The sequence below is a fragment of the Trichoplax adhaerens genome, genomic scaffold (genome assembly GCF_000150275.1).
Source record: "Trichoplax adhaerens TRIADscaffold_4 genomic scaffold, whole genome shotgun sequence".
In the NCBI taxonomy this organism is placed as follows: Eukaryota; Metazoa; Placozoa; class Uniplacotomia; order Trichoplacea; family Trichoplacidae; genus Trichoplax; species Trichoplax adhaerens.
Window position 1 is genome coordinate 4814339 of NW_002060946.1, and position 18246 is coordinate 4832584.

General features: G+C 32.4%; 2 protein-coding genes across 2 annotated transcripts; one reads left to right on the top strand and one right to left on the bottom strand.

Moving 5' to 3' along the window:
- Nucleotides 1-1364: 1364 nt before the first annotated feature.
- On the bottom strand, nt 1365-2153 carry TRIADDRAFT_24364 (expressed hypothetical protein; the record flags this gene model as incomplete). The annotated part of the gene is made up of 1 exon (XM_002112036.1): nt 1365-2153. One exon carries the CDS (start codon nt 2151-2153, stop codon nt 1365-1367), a length of 789 nt encoding a protein of 262 aa, XP_002112072.1.
- Nucleotides 2154-13836: 11683 nt separating this feature from the next.
- TRIADDRAFT_55746 (uncharacterized protein) lies at nt 13837-17683 on the top strand (the record flags this gene model as incomplete). Its single annotated transcript, XM_002111543.1, has 8 exons — nt 13837-14013; nt 14172-14288; nt 14402-14529; nt 15831-16071; nt 16355-16480; nt 16584-16646; nt 16696-16747; nt 17568-17683. 8 exons carry the CDS (start codon nt 13837-13839, stop codon nt 17681-17683), a joined length of 1020 nt encoding a protein of 339 aa, XP_002111579.1.
- Between the last annotated feature and the right edge of the window lie 563 nt (nt 17684-18246).

An 18246-nucleotide genomic window follows, 5' to 3' on the forward strand; every position in this document is an offset into this window, starting at 1 on the left:
CTTTGCGATCGCCTGACTATAGATCCACGAAGAGGTATACGTCAAGTATACGATTATGCAATTGCTATTACTGTATGCTGGAAATAATTGATAACTCTTAATCGGTAACAGTTAAGTTTGCAATAGACAAAATTGCGGGTAGCACAGTTGAATGCTTGACAGATTGATTCATTGCAATCATGATATCGTAGAATGCAACTCTATTTACATCCACATTTTCACACACGTAAAATGGATTCCGCAGGCGTGAGCCCCAGCTGGCACGATCATTTTGGCATGTTGGAAGTTCGCAAACAATTAGTAATACAGTATCCCTCCCTAGTGAGGATTTTGATTACGGTACTGTTATCCTGTCGTGGATGTTACAAACTGTATTGATTAATAACCCGTTGCACCGATTTAAAATAATCAACGCTGCATGCAAACCGTTGATCATTATCATTCTTGCATAGTCATTAGCCAAAAGTAGACCATCAGCTGTTCGACGATTTTATGTATCAATGTTCTTCCACATCTGTACACTGCATTCTACAAATTTTGATCGATTGTTAAGTTAGATTGAAACATCTACTGTACAGTATAAAGCTTTACAACAGTCGCCATTGGATTAACCAGAACTACAGAAAGACGATGGTGTCTTACTGATAGAAAGGATCACTGTTCACTTTCTATGATATTGGTGCCATGTAGACAACAATCCAAAATGGATATCCACAGTAGTTCACGTTCAAGTTAATGTAGTAAGAGACACTAGACTTTCAATCAACGACAAAGCTAGAGCATTTAATCCGATAGAAAATCATTTTATTTCTTCTGATTCAAGCAGCTTTCTTATAATCTTATAATCTATGTTTAACGGGGTTACACAATTGAAACACAGTAAAGGCATGCTGTACGCGTAGCCAATATTATTACTACCAATTAATTAGTACTACAGCCTAAGATTACTGAAACAATTTGCCGAAAGGTACACAGCTACATTTATCTTCCCTTCTGTTTTACCACTGTCATTGACTGTCCTGATACACTTGGTTGATGTTCACAATCGTAATCATATTAATGAAGCTACACATCAAAATAAGTTAAGTGTAAACAGTCGCCATGATCGATGCTATTCTCGTGAAATGACAGTGTCGCTTGATACTAGGCTATCACGAAGAGGTTATTGATATATTTAAATAGAATTTGTCATTGCTATCCCAGAGAGTGTAAGGAGCATCTTACTCATTGATCAGTACTTCATTACGCTATGCAGAACAGAATTTGTATACAAGTACATCCAAAAATAAAGACTGAATACTGTCATAATACGATCGGGAATAATTTTATCAACGCTATTCCGTAGTCTTACTTGTAAATATGAATTAAGAAAGCTTTTCCTTGGGTTTTGGCGATCGCAGATAAGTTTTGAAAAAGAAATTGGCGAATAAAACCAAATAACTAAAATACATTACGCCGGAAGCCATGAGAAGATTCTTTGTAATAGTGCAATCTTTACCTAAGATGAATTGACTATGAGCAGCATATGTATTAATACCGCAGCCAACAATCATTTGCACTGTTTGCAATGTGGTAATCAATAAATTGACTTTTTTGGATATTTTAAATTGGCCAGTAGCTTTGAGAGCATAATAAGAATACATGATGGTATGGACGAAGGCATTGAGTGCAATAAACCAAGTTCCAGTACCCGCCGCTTTGCCATAAGCGTACCAACAATAAACTAATACAGTGGCGTGATGATACCAGTGCAGAAAAATGAGTCGATTTTTACGTAAGACAATAAAGGAAGTATCGACCAACTCCACAATTTTGGAGACGGGAAAGAGCCATATCCAGAATTTAGTTTGCTCATCATAAAACATCCAAGTGGTACAGGTAACATTATAAAAGCCTTGATTATACCAGACAGAAATTAATTTGCCGATTGTTTTATAGCTAGTCACAGCGCTATAAACAGCAAGAAAAACATTCCAGTAGAAGAGTTCTCGACGTAAATTCATTGGATTTCGTGATTGCATAACATGTTGAGTGACAAAAGTGGCAACAATATAGAAGATGGCAATATAGACCGACAAATGCCAATGATTTGCAGCCCAGCGGATATGAGTATCTGCATCGAAATTAGTCAAGAAAGCAGATAAATTCTCCATAGTGAAAAATCCTCCTTTACCACAACAATAAGACAAGGTAATAACTGAAAACTGCTGCGAGCAACGCTCAAATACTCTGAAGCCGACGTACGGTTAATTAATACTGTTAACTGCTTACTATAGAAATTTCAAAGTGTCCAATTTATTCAACATCGTGCTTATTATAAATAGCTTTCACCTATATTATTTAAATTACGCCTTCTATACATAATGATAGACCCAACCTTACCATTTGATACAACATGTAAATAAATTATATATGTTAATATACTGTATACTAATCCTCTTTTGCTGTGAAAGTGTGAATATATTAAAAAAAAAGCGGCCAATGATCAGATATAGTGCATAGTAAAAAGGTCACACAAAAAGGTTATCGCCATTGTCCATTGTCAAGGCTAGTAGAAAGTAGCTGCATACCATGCTTGCATACTATTTTCTATATCACGCTGAGGGAATTTAAGCAATGTCGATGCAATTCATGCTGGGCAAGCGCTGGCGTTCCCTAGCCAGTAGCCACTACCCAATCTAATTTAAAGTAAAAAAAAATTAACATATGTATAGGTGGAAATGTATACCGTAAACAATAAGGTCATGTTCAAAATCAAACTCATCATTGAGCCGCAACCACTAGCACTAAAGACACACGGGAAAAATGCCTACAAGTCGTCAAGGATGCAATGCATTCTTTTTTACACAAGTTGATATTATAATTCAATTGAATACGTCATCTATTGCATTATTGCAACATTTCCATAGTGACAATGATCATCAACGTGCACTACAATGGACAATTTTTTATTTTTTCGGTAGTAATGTCGACTTCCTTGATGGATTTCATCATCTCCCTTGATTGTACCGCTGGTGTTTATTCCTTGCGTTTTTAAATGAATTTATTCATGCCTGATAGCTTACAGTCTTCATTCCGATAACAGGCATGTCTAGCAATCTTGATTTCTCATGTTACGGTAGCAATGTCTGCGATTGACCTTGAAAGAGTAAACTATAATAAAAAAAGATTATAGTAATCCTGAATAATCGATTATGATAGGCTAATGCATAAATGCATATCAATATCGATAGACTATTAGACTACGTGATATCATATCTTTCATCCAAAGGTATCCATATTTCTTCATCAAGAATCACAGATGTTAGTCAGGATACCGTAATAATGTTGATCTAATAAAGTAAATCAACTACGATGCCAAGTCCAATCCTGTAGATTGTAGGCTAACTTCAGTCACAGCAACCTCCCATTTTTATGACAATAACGAAAACTCCAATCATGTGTGTAAATTACAATTAATTCGAGAAACAATCTTTTGATGATGGTGAACACCAAGCAATCAATGATTAAAAAAAAAGAATCATTGCATATGACCTAGCAGTCTAATAGGATTGCTAAAGATAGCTCACAAGATTGTATACATATTTTACAGTAGCTTCATGGTAAAAATAAAAATTAGCCATACGCCTAGATTCAATTACTCGGGAATGATCGAACACGGGTATAGTATTATTCATGTCAACATTGAAAGGTGGAATAGGAGTCAAAGAAAGTATTGTAAACACTAGAGTCATCAAAGCAGTCACGTCCGAAAATGAATTCCTCAATGACAAGTAGGCAGGCATGTCTTATATTATTATATAATTACTATTAATAATAGTTCCATTTTAATACAAAATATTCAACGCACTCCATGATAGAAGTACAGTATACGTTGTACAGACATCACCTGATTTGCGATCACGAGATCGGCGTAAAATCACATGGTCTTAATTAAAATTATAGCCATTCATTAAAAATTAATTACCGATCGATCATGCCAGTCTCCCAACAGCATTAACTACAGGTTAACATATGGCATGATAATTGTAGTATTTCATTTCCCACTGTTATCAGAGTATTGATGAATCCATTCTGTCTCGATTCAAATTCTTAATGAACAGCATACGAGTATACTACCATTATTAATGTTATACCATGATGGTACAGTATAGTCCTGTTATGCTATCATATCAATAATGGCGATATACTTTGATGATAATAATTTATTCACTTTCTCCATATCATTTGAATGAAGAACAAGTATCGTTACTGCTATTATAGTATCAATAATGACGATATGCTTTGACAATTAATTCATTCATTTTAGCGTCCATCATGGGTAGACAAGTTGGTCTTGCATTTGAATGAAGAACAAGTACTCATGTGCTTTGATCAATCATTTTACATCATGCCTACCCAAGTTGATCTTAATTTGAGTGAAGCAAGGACAAGTACTACTGTTATACTATCATACTAACAACAACGATGTGCCTTGATCAATCATTCATGTTACATTATGCCTAACCATGTTGGTCTTAATTCAAATGAAGAACAAATACTATTAACGTGCTGAAACTTCTAACCTATGTCCTAGAATACATGAACTGCTTCTGAGGAGGGTGTTAAAGCAAACTAAAACTACGGGATAGCTATAGTTGGATAATAGGGAGTTGAGCCCGCTGTCTTCCACAATCCTTGACCGAAACTAACGTCTGCAATAATTTACAGTTGTACACTCTCTCTATACACGTATGCACTGTACAGTATATTTCAGATGGTACACGACAGTCTCCGTTAGAGGACTTCATTTTTACATTAGGGGTAGGTTATTCTTGCTGTGAGTACTCAGTTATGCTTTATTGTGGTAGAAGAATCGCAATTGCACAGTTAGCCACACGTATCTACGACCAGAATAGCGCCGATGATAGGCAGAGATCTGCTAAATCGTTGACATATTGCTACGATTGGAATAGTGGATACTACTTGATAAACAAGTCTGCCAATCCGAGTAGAATTAGAGTAGATTGGGATCAAGTTAGAAGCTTACTAGCCCGTAGCACAAACCCATTCTATGTCGATATCAACAAGGTATTGTACACCATCTAATGCATGCAAAACTATGAAGTGGAGCTATTCTCTTTCGGTCTACAAGTATGATGAAGGATTTGAAGGTATTCACCAACAGTCGATTATAGAAATAAAATTACGTCTTTGCATAATATATAGATAGAAAGTATTAAATCACAGCGCCAATCTCCCCATTAATGGCTATCAATTGCAGCAACATATTGCTAGTTCTAGGATTGTATAGATTGCTTACTATGTTATGCCTTGATGATATATTAAAATGTTAGTTACCGTTAGTAATTGCCAGATAAGATTATATAAAACTTAAAAGTATCACTTCGAGATGTCTCTGAATTAAGTCAAAAAGTGCTACGTTACTGAGAGAATTGAAAGCAGTAACTATAGTTCTATAGTATATCGAAGCAAAATCATTTAAAATTAATTAGACGCGATACATCAGGAATGGAAAAGTTGCAATGTATCATTAAAACAACATTAGCAACATAATTATTAAGGTCTAAAACCAATATTCAGGAACATGACAGTACATTCTTAGCTAGATTACCGATTTATCGAGAAACTTTTAAAAATACTCGTGTAGTTGAGTCTCATAAATATCCTACATTACGCCTAGTTCATCTAATTTATTGTTGCAGGCTGGAGAACTGCCATCGTTCATTTTGTTACGAAGTTTACGATTATATTATCTGATACATACTTTATATAAAGACTGCGGGGGTAACATAACAGTAAAATTACCGGAACAAGGATCTATATTCATGCTTACTACTCTTGAACTTTGTCAGATGCCATTAGCCATGACCGTGGATCAAAGATCACTGCAATGCTGCTGCACCATATGACTTGATATCGTGTAAGATGTAAACATACGTATCCTCAACCAGGGACTACTAAAGTCCCTACCTCAACAGTGTATCAGCTATGATCATTGGTCAACGATAGATCAAGAACTAGACCTTGGACTTTAGATATACTCGTACTTCTATTCTGACAGATATACATATATTTGTAATAAATCTATCGTATTGTAGGTTTGTAATATTTACAAAAAATTTACATACTCTTGATTACGATAGGACAACCTTAATTACACCTAGATGAAGAAATTATATCGTACGAGACTATATTTCAGAGCACAGAATAAACATAAGTTTGGGTATCACAAGATAAGCTTCTTGTAGGTACACAATCAGTAATATTATATACCTACTGTAGTTGATACAGCACTTTATCAAAATTTTCTATAAATATGAGAATATTCTTGGAATGAATATCATCCTTTACAATCCGACTTAAAAGTGTATCAATTTAAGAATCATAATATGATAACGCAGCGTTTGTTCCACAATAGTCTAAAGCTAATAGAGTAACATCACACAAGCATAGATAGCGGAAGCTTGTTTAGCTTGTACCAAGAAACCCAAGATATTAATGTAAAATTGAATAGAATAGAACTGACCAAATGCAGGATAATGGAATTCAGAATTCTCTTAAATTTCTTAGCATAGGCAGTCCAAGTTCAATTCATTTATCTCAATAATAGCATAATGTTGACAACTTTGTTGATAAAGTGCTGCCAAAGATGTCCGAGAAATTATGACGATGTAATTGCTATTAAAACATACCTCAACTAGGGACTACTAAAGAAAGAACTCAACGAACTGAATTATTACCGTACCGTCAGAAATCAAATATTTTTACTCGAATATGGAAATAATGACAGAGCCATTTTTTAATGGCCAAGTTCTCCAAGGGAAATAGATGTAGGGCAAAGGAGTGTATTACCTGAATTGTTGGCATCCACATTAGAACTGGATATTACTTATCTACTGCTGCTTGATAGTGGATCATAGCAGCTAGTATAAATATATAAAAGACATAATTGTATAAATATATTGAGCGGGCTTGCTATCGTCTGAGCTTTGCCTAATACAATTGCAAGAATGTAAATACTGTAGTGTGCTGTACATACAGGTTATCTACCCAAAACGATGGGAGGTCACAAGAAAGTTCCCAGTCCGTTACGGACGCAAACATATTCATCCATGTAAGTATGAATTTTGAGCAAATAGTAGATAATTATTTGCCTAATGCCATCTCGCATCACTAATGTTATATGCTATTTTCACCTGTAATGCAATTAATTGAAATTAAACCGGTGTCACGTTCTCAGATGGGAATGTCGTGAAAATTTTTAGTTTATTTAGATGAGTAGACGACAATACCTGAAGACTTATAAAGAAAGTACAGTACAGTGTTAACGCATAACTTGTAAATATCGAACGTAAATCAGTTGGACCTATATAAAAACATTAAACACTAGATATGATAAATGAAGATAGAAGTGATTGGTAATTTCTAAATATCGGAATTACGATACCTTAGGCGATATATTGGAGCTAATTTGAGAGTAATTGCATCATTTAGACGTCTTTTTGTTTTTAGATCACGTAAATATCGCGAAGTAAAGCGTATAAACTATCTTACACATCTATACTAGACAATTTATGATAGTGCTGGCATAATGCCTACATTTATAAATGTAAATATGACACTAAAATTAAGGTCATGTAACTACATGTATCTTACTGTAACAATTGCTGCTAGCATTCCTGAAACGTATATCTTAGCACCCTATTGCTTGGATAAAGATCATTTACTAATAATTAATTAATCACAATTATATACATTTCCCTAAAGTAGCATTGCTTAATGTTACTAAATCTATGGAATAGCGCGCTTACAAATTTTGTTAATAGTAAGAAATATTGAAATTATTGTGAGCAACAAATATTTTTCAAATCATTTGTTCATCTATGGCATATTATTAATTTAGAGTAGAAGAACTGAAAGCAAAAATTAAAACAATCAAGTACAGCATACCCGAGTAGTGGAGTAAGCTCTTCACAATCCTAATAATCGTATTATTTCTATAGCTCTTACCATTGCATAGCCTTTTAAGAAATTATAGGGTTTCCAAATAGAATTCTTCTTGAGCAGTATCGTATTTGCTATATTAACTTATCTTAAATTATAGCCATATTAATCATAACTGCAGATGCTAATTAATCTCAGTTTTCAGACATGATTATTATTATACTGTCAGCTATAATTAAGCATACTGAATAGTAACTCGTGATTACTATCACTACTTCACTTACTCCATCAATCGAGCCCAATAATGTTATAGTCAATATAACTCTTTAGTTCTACATTTGGAAACAAGATGTATGTAAAATGTTAAATACTGCAATTAACTAAATATATGGAATTGCTTAAAATATGCCTATCATATTTTATATGAATAATTATTAATGGCAGCTCAAAAATCGGTAATTAGGAACTGAACTGAAATGAGATGATGATGAGCCATAGGAAATATTCTTTCTTTAAAATCGACACAGCATAGTAGCATTATTACGGTATTGCTGCCCACCAATATCACTCCTATAGCCTATTTATATTCTTTCTTATCAATTAATAAATTCAAAACAGTACGAACAGAAGTTGTTGATAGCTTCGAATGGCACCCGAAAATGTCTCTCAACAAGAAAAAAACAAAATTAATTTATACTGCTCGTATAAAACTACCAATCATCGGCACTACGATTTCTACGATGTTTACAGCCCTTATTAGCCTTTATTTTAGCTGTTTTCCTAGATTATTATTATTATTATTGCTTCAATGTGATTTGATGACTAAATATGTAAACCAGCAGCTTGTCCAGACAAAATTCTTTCTTTGATTTATCGAGTTAAAATCAAAATAAAAACAATTTTGTACCACTGAGGTAACATGTGATTATTTATTTATTCAACCTTTAATTTTTGTCTCCACTATTATCTATTGGTACCATTTCAATTAGTCATATAGCCCCAACTATTATTATGCTCTCAGCTTATGGCCGCCATAAATTTTCTTGGATTTCCTAAAAAAGGTGTGCATACGCGTATATGTCTAGCTAGAAAAATTAGACAAACAAGGAAATACTTTACCGTTTGATAATTTTAATTTGACAATCACTTGATGTAATCCATTCTCAACATTAGTCCCACAATTGTACTGTATTATTTTAGCTTTAAAAACCAACCTCAAAATTTATCAAGTTGATATAATTAATTCAATTTGCCAAACATGTCAATAGAATGTTGAATACAGTACTGTCTTGACTGCCTATAAACCATTCGTGTAAATATTTAATGACGACTCTTAGCTCTATTTGATAAATAGTAGGGCAACATAGGCACTTTTATAACCAAATTAGGCATAATTTTTAGAATGTAATTAGACCTATTTCCCTTCACAGTGCAATATTTATTCATTATATTGTTTATCTCACGAGCAATACAAGGTATTATTAGCTTCTGTACTTTAAAATTCAATTACTAACTTGTTGGTTCTATGATTACTCCGATCGTCGCATAAAGATAAAAGCAATCGATTTCATCGACTGCATTGCCAATCAAGTTATTACTTCAGTTGTTCCCTAGTATAATGGTGAGTCAATCTTTCAATTTTATTTTTATCGATTCGAGTGCTTAAGAAACGGAAAAATCATAGTTGATCTCATTGTAACTTGGCAGAAACTAGGTCATTTTTCAAGTTCAATATTTTACCCCTAATTGTTCTGCTAGTATTGACATTTCTATTCTCAATAGGAGTTATTTACTGCACTTTTATTTTATGTAACCATTTCCAGATCTAAATCAGCGAATCCTTGCTGTCTATACTTGTTGTCACCTTATTATGAAGACAATATTATTAATTTAAAAGTAGACTTGTTAACTTTATGTCATCATCTATCATAACTATATGAATTGCAGTCATATGACGAAGAATTCTTCCCACCTGATCTTGTTATATCCTTTCATATTTTACGTTATCGCGTTATTTAGTATTGTGTGAAATGGCTTACTATATTCGTCACAGTAAAAATAATAATTATAAATTCATGGCACCACTTAGCACTATGATGCCTGATCATCACCGTCATGATACTAATTTTCTATGCTACAAGCAATATTACTCATCTGTCTAACTGATAGACAATGTAGCATTTGTAGGATATTAAAATCGCAATTTTTCAATATTATAGAAACAGTTCTTATTAAAATAGTTCATTATTAACTTAAATGCTCTTATTCTAAAACGCTCTCTTGTCGCCGCCATTTCTACGTGATTACCTTAAAATAATTACTTTTCATTCTATTGAAATTGAAGCTTTAGATTTCATCCAAGATGGTAAGATTTAAGAAAAGCAAATTTTTAATTAATTTAAATTATACTGATGTGCAAAAATATTCAAAGTCACAGCTATGGTTGTAAGTAGACTTTATACCAAAGCACTAATGCCATAAATTTCCATTTTATGAGTCATATGGGTTCAACTAAAAGATAGACAAAAATTACATCCTCTTGAATCTTTAAGCTTTAAATTCTATAATATTATAATACAGAAAGATAATCATTTACTAGCAGAAAATATTTTGATATTTGAGAGAAATTGAGCGAAAAAATCAGAAAAGGCATTTCTTAGCGACTATAATGCAATATATGACCTTTACTCTAATAACAGGGCTTTCTGCGTCTAAAATGCCAGTAATATCTGTAGATAGCATTAATAGTTACTTAATTATGTAGTAGATTAATATCTTTGCCTAGTTAAAAGTTTTATGGATAAAATATATAACGAAAAAGGACCAAAAGAATAATTTTTTTACGTACAATAATATGAACTTTATTCAAGTATTTTATTACCTATTTCTATGTCCAAATTCTAATGATTATCGATGAAAGATTCATATCCATAGCCGCTCAACTTCTTCCGACTTATATTTCTTACCCTTTTACTTAAAATTTTAATATAAAAAAGACGTGCACAAGATATATCGTAGAGAAAGAGTTTAATCTACAATTTTCATGGATAAAAGCTTATCAAATCAGTTCTATCAGCATGGTACTCTCTTGATTGGCAAAGTTAGACTTTTACGATAACGTTAATTCCAATCTATAAGCCTACCATAAGCTACTCTTAAATTACTTTTTCAGTTCTTGCTAATCATTATAACTAGCTGAAACTCTTTGACATGAAGTTCTTTGTCATATCCTTTGAAAACATGACTTAAATTCATAAATTGTGTTCTGGTAACTTGTTGTACAAGCTGTTAATAATATTTTCGTTTCATCATTGGCTCATTAGTCATATTAGGTATATATAGATCATGATGAACTAAAATATCTGTGCGAAACAGAAAATTTTACACCTAATGATGTTCCCCTTTGTAATGGCTAGAAGTCATATCGCTATTCTTGCATAATTATATTTACAACACTTCATTATTGCTTATGGTTAGCAAGAATATTCCCATAGGGAACGGCTACAATACCTGGATATTAGACATAGTTAAGCAAGCTTATGCTTGACGAATTTGCTTGTACCGCATGTGGTCGTTAAATTACGAGTATAGCTTCAATTTCTCATTATGTCACAGCATCGACTAAATTGGCTCGAGTAGGATAAATTCTTTCTTAAACGAAAGTCAATTTTTGCTTTATCATTTATTACACTGTTTATGACCTACTAAAGTTACATTTACTTTTCAGTAATTAATTAACTCCTTCAAAGTTAGACGTATATGACAAAGTTCAGAACTACTTGCTTTATTTCATCGAGTTGAGAGAAATTGGCCGATTGAAAATGTCTTCTGTAGTTCATGTACATATCGTCAGTGAAACTAAATAATCTATCTAAATAATGAAGTATAATCCTGAGAAGACTACTTAGAACTTTAGCTGAACAGATAAGATTTTCTCGCAATACTTTCTCCTACATCATTTTGCATAAATTGATTAATAATGTCATCAGTATCCTTTACCCAGTTGCGCATTGCATAAATTTACATATATAAATATACCCGTACAGTCAGTTCTCAATAAAGAAGAACTATATTCATGGCCAGCGGATTTTTTAATAGCACATTGCCGGCGTAGAACATAGGTAAAACGTCGCTTTTTTAGATCCTCTTGGCTTTCTAACTAAGTAAAGTTCTTTCAAGAAGTTACTTTAACTCAAATTGACCGGTAATAAAATCCTTGCTTGAAGTTGGATTACATTGTTCTAAATTTTCCCTAGCACCGCCGACAAACTTTTCATATATTTGTTTGTTAATCACGATATGTACCGCACTATCTTGACCCCAATTTCATAAGATATTTTAGACGAATATTTACTTTTGACGGACCTCCATCAGAATCTGCTACTGTCCCACATCTTTCAGTTCTTTTCTCGTATCGGTTACTACGATCACTTTAACTTTAAGTTCTCTATCAAAATTCTAAACTGTCAAATAGGTAACTTTGATCATTTCTTATAAACAACACCACAATGAACGCTTTGATTTATAAAAACGCTCCAATTCTGACAATATAAAATTTCCTATTTTCCTTCATTCTCAATTTTAAATCGTTGAATTAAACAGCAACTACCCAGAAATAGATTCAAGAACATATTTTAATACCAAGGTCAAATGTTGAAATATTCTTCATTGATAGCTGCCACTATCTGAGCTTTAGGTATGCTAGACTAGTTATTCTACAATTTATCAGATTTACACCGCTTATATCGCTTTAAAATCAACAAGACAAGCCATATGCCAGTAATTAATAAAAAAAAGTATATAAAGTGGCGTTTTTGAAATTTCGAATCCTTAGAATCAATTTGCCTGGGTATCTATCATATCTTATTACCTAAATCAAATAACTTCCGTCATATTTTAAACACTTAAAGGTTGCCTCGTTATGAAAGAATTATTGGCTTCTTTCTTTCAATTTCTAAAGTATTTCTTATTTTTAACTCTTCTTTTTAATCTACGTTTAGCAATAACAAAACCTCGCCTCTAGTCTTGACCTTAAGAACATAAAAGTTATCTTTTTTACTTAAAAATAATCTTAATTCTTTTACCTACGAATTTTGAAAGTATTTATTATAATATTTTTTAACCTAGCAGTTATATGCTTGAACTAAGTGTTGCAGTCACATCTCTGCCCTGATTTTAAACTCCTAAATAAAAGTCGCCCTTTCGCTGAAACTCTATGGGTTTGCTCTTCAAGTTTAGGGAAATTTAATTTGTTAAATCTGTACCTCTTGCTTTTTATTGCTCAAACCATGTTTAATGTCACCCCTACTCTTTATTTTTAACACGTTATGACCGTTCTACTAAAGATGATTACTAATTCTTTTTCCGTCCGTTGTCGAAAATTTTTATCACATCTATATCTCACATTTATATTACCTAATTATAGCATAGCCCCTTATCTTTACTAAATTAGCTATAAATCAGCGCATTACTTAAGGTTATGCTTTTTTCTTTCAATTTTTAAAACTATTAACTGCTGCTGATTATGAAGCTTGGGTATTGTCATGATTTTTACATTCATAAAATGTAAGATTTGTGAGATGGCTACCAATCACTGACATTAACCGTTATTTTTGCCTGATAAAAATATAAGCAAGTACATAGTCTATTCGTTATAACTTCTTGAAAAGACTAGCTATGTACGATATCTTTAATTTCTATCATTATAGTAATAATCAGTCACTAAAAATTTCGGTAATCCCAACCATTCTAGCGGTATAATGTAGCTAGTATTCAAGAATTTTAGGTTTGTTCTGACTAAAGCTTTGTTAATATCTAATCAAGTCTATCTGTTTATGGTGAATTTTTCGGCTAATGTATAGTTGTGCAGCGCTAAAATAATTTCTGCCAATGGCCGAAAGCAATTCATTGCCTAGTGGAGGCAGACGCAACAACAAAAAATTAAGCTGTATCGATCATACATACTTACAAACTTCAGACAACGATACTAGCCATCATCGATCTTATTCTTTCGACGAAAACATGAATCATCCTAGAGAATCTGATGTACCGGAAAGAACTTACCGGGTAAGCATTTTGAAGATAGTGAAAAGTGATCTCTATGACACCTTTTCAATCAGTAATTTACGATGTTTAAGATTAGAATTCCCCTGTTTAATGCCCATTTTTGTTATTGAAAGTATACAAATGCATAAAATGCTTCTAATAATCGATCAATCTTTTAGTCTAATACTACGGCCAGCACTAGAAGAGAGCGCGTCAAACGGCAATTACGAGAAGCAAGTGAAAAAGTAGATAACTTAGAACGAAAGTATTCTCATCTGCATAGAAGAAACGACGAAGTAAAACACCTTTGCAGAATGGAATCATTTATTCTTAGTATTAAGATCAATCATGCTACCAGCACAGTACTAAAAAATGTTCCATTGAAATGTTTTTCTGTCATATTTTATAGTTGGCAATTTGTACGAGACAACTAGATGAGACTTATGAAGCTATTGAGATCAATCAAAATAAAGCAAGAGCTAATTTAGAGAAATTGCAGCGTGTTACCGAGAAATCAGGGCTATTTCGCTCTTATAAGTAAGCGTTATATACTTTTAAATTCTTCTTTACTTTGAAAGAATCTTAAGTATTTCTTTTTTTTATGTTGGATAGTTTTAATGATGCTAAAATTGAAAATAGTTACGTGTAATGCAGTCGTTTGGATGTATAATTTAAGTGTTCTATTACTGTAGACAAGTAGAAGTGAAGCAGGGATTATTTAATGGACCATTTTTTTCTAATTCGCTATTTTACTTTCTACCCTTGGTGAAGATCTTTTTTACATACCTATTTTACTGAAACTTTTATGTTTACTTTGCTATAAGTCGCCCTATTGTCCTACAGAATCGTTTATACAGTACAAATAGCCTGAAATACTTAATATACTGCTGGCATGAAGGAGGAATTATCATCTTCCCGATATAAAGTGAACAATCAGACTCGATTACATTCTCTAAAAGTCTTTTAATTCCTTATGCTTAACTAATGTCTTTCTAATCGTTAGTTTAATATACTTACCGCTATATTCAATCTGTACATGTAGATAGTTTACTCAAGGGATTCAGTAGCAGCTGCAATATAGCAGTGATGTAGTTTCGATATAAAATATTGTAAGGAAGACTGGGAATTTATCACTGACTATAGAGTAGAGCAGTTCGAGCTTACGAATGAATTATTTCCCCACTATAGTTTTACTCTCTACTATGCCCTCACGGCTGTTGTACTTCTCCATTTCTGCTTATTTTAATATCATCCTTTTTCTGCAGCATCTTCAGAAATTGCCTCAGTTCATTTTTAATTTACTTTTTCATGTAAAAACACTGCAGACATTAATTCAGTTTTCGATTTGATTTATAACTTGATATTCAAAGAAGGCGAGCGTTACTTATAGTACAAGAAACTCGAGTATATGCCAATGTCAATGGTCGATCTTATATCCACTTACTGTAATCTATTAAGTATTCTAATTTTGATATTTTTGACCTGTTCCAAATGATATTCCGGCGATATGACCGTATCATCATAGAAAGTGAAATTTTGAATTTAGTAAAGCTATAACCTCAGAGTGCAGACTCAATCTACTAGTTATATACTTAATGGTCAAGGTTATTTACCTTCTTATAAATGCTAGTACAATAACATTTATATACGGTTGTGATTTAGATTGATTTGTAATTTGATAATATAATTAGCGTACTTTGTATTAGCGATTGCTATAATTCCCGGGGGTAGCTAGTTTTTATTAAATCAAAACTTTCTTCAATTGGTATTTTTGGTCTTAATAAGTTTACAAAACACGACAGGTAAATTTCAATATCTAATTTCTATTACGTCATTAGCAATTCTTCGAACGAAACAGAAAATCGATCTCAGCGACTTCGACAGCAGTACACTTTAGACTCTTGCAGCAATCTGGGATCAATGCGAAGTGGTGGATTATATCGAACAAGTAGCGAGATGAGTATTCCAAGAAGTCAAGCGCATTCTCCTACGGCAAGTACAATTTCTGATATGACGACAAATGCGGAAGAAATGACTTGGGAAGAGTTAACTGATGAATTAGAATTTCAAAAAAATAGAGTAGGTCTTATCCTTTCATTTAGCGGATACTTCATATTAACTTTATAATAAATGAGTCATTATTATTATAACAGCAAAACATGATCAGTAAAACTTTAAGGATTTAGATTATGGTGTTCTTAGTCATTTAAGATTGTGTCTGTATTTATTGTAATAATAACTAATATGTAGTCAGTGTTTTATATGTAAGCTAAAAGAATTAATATTTAATATTTAATGCGCATTTACATATCGATAAGATATGAATTTGGAAACTTTACCCTTTCTTTTTTAACCCTATTAGGTAGCATTCTATGAAAATAACTACAGAAATGAGAAGATGGACAGACAACGTGCAATGACTGACAAGGAAGTCTTTAAGTTCAAATTAGAGAAAGCAAATAGTAAAATTGATGACCTGAAAAAGAAGGTATAAATAAAGACCTATTTCATCTATTTAATCTCCTATTTGAGCATAAAGTATCAGTTTATAACTTTAGATTCTGTTGCTCGCTTTATGTTACTTCTGTTAGGTGGAAAATCTAGACAGCGAGTTAAAAAATGAACGCGATAAAAATAGATTATTAAGACATAAGGTAAGTTATTCATTTATTTACTATAAATACTTTACATCAATTCCTGTAGTATCCATATTCAAGAGTTAAATTTCTGTTCTTACTAGCATTAAATAAGAAAGGTTATGATATCAGTTATTTTGTATTTACTGCCTTCCTTGATAGCATCTATAGTCTAATAGTGATCGCATTTTTTATATACAGTTACTTCAACTAGGCATCGTCGATTTCTAAGTTACCCAAAGCTGGGAAGCTTGACTGCTTTTATTTTATTTCGTCAATAATTCTATGTAGAATAGTTAAAGTTTCACTGTACAATCGCGTTGTACTCGATAACTATGTTATTATAGTAACTACCTACGATTAGAAGCAATGTAAGTAGCAGATGTAATCAAAATTACTGCAGTTTCGTGAAACTGTAACACTTAATTAACTGAATCGACATCTGTCGTGAAAGCAAGAATGGAGCTAAGCTAGCAAATATTGATATCAGTTACCATATTTCAATTATTCCATGTTAACACAGCTGTTTTGTACAATATCAGTGCCATTTTATTCTAGAAACTTTAATTTAAACGTTTCAAAATCTAGCCTATATCTCATGAATTGCTTCTAACGGTATCATATTGGAAAGATTAACTAAATTGTAAAGAACTCTTCTATTTAACTATGTAATATTGTTTTCAGCGATTAGCTTTTTCTATTCAACTACTTCATAGGGTATAACGCGATTTTTTGCTTTGCTTTGAGATTTGGTTAAATCAGTAAATTAGTGCATATATGATGTTCTAACAGAGCAAAATGCCATCAAAATTTTTTTACACCTTTAAGAAAATCTCTGCTAAATATGCGCGATAACAACGTTCGTTATTATCGTGTATGCAAGCCAATCTTGAGCTACGCACAATGATATTTTTTATGGTTTCTAATTTGCTGAAACAGTGATAGCTTTACTTTGCAAACGATTGGTTATTGATAATGTCGATTTCATCCAATCAAGAACTTCTAAATGCTCCTGTAAGACTTTGTGGATTAAGGATACATTTACTAACAATTGAACAAGTTAAGAAACAAATAAAATTTAGACTTTTCTTCGTTAATAATGCTGTCATTAAGGATAGTTGCAACTAGTCATACTAATACAATTGAAAGAATATGGCCTCATTTTATAGAAGTTGAAGGGTCTTATGTTATCAATATGGTATCACGTTTGGTGCGGGATATAAATCTGCTCTTAAACACAATTCATATAGATAAGAGAGAATATCCAGCTCCTAATGCCAGTATTCTAATATCTCTAGTAATCGTAAAGAGTGTATCTCTTCAAGTTAATTACAGTTCATTTCGTAAGATACGATTCGATACGGATAGAAGGTTGTAGTTTATAAGCATGATTGCTTTTATATCGACAGATTATTATCGGCGAATAGTTTCCAAGCGACTTACAACAATTTAAAACGCTTATGATACTGTATGATAATAGTTCAAGTAGATATTATGTTTTATACCACCTCTAGAATGGAATTTAAACTCGTAGATTTACCTTAAACTGAGATGTAAAAACAGAAGAAACGGACTAATAATATAACGATAGGTAAATTGTGATATATAGATAAGATAT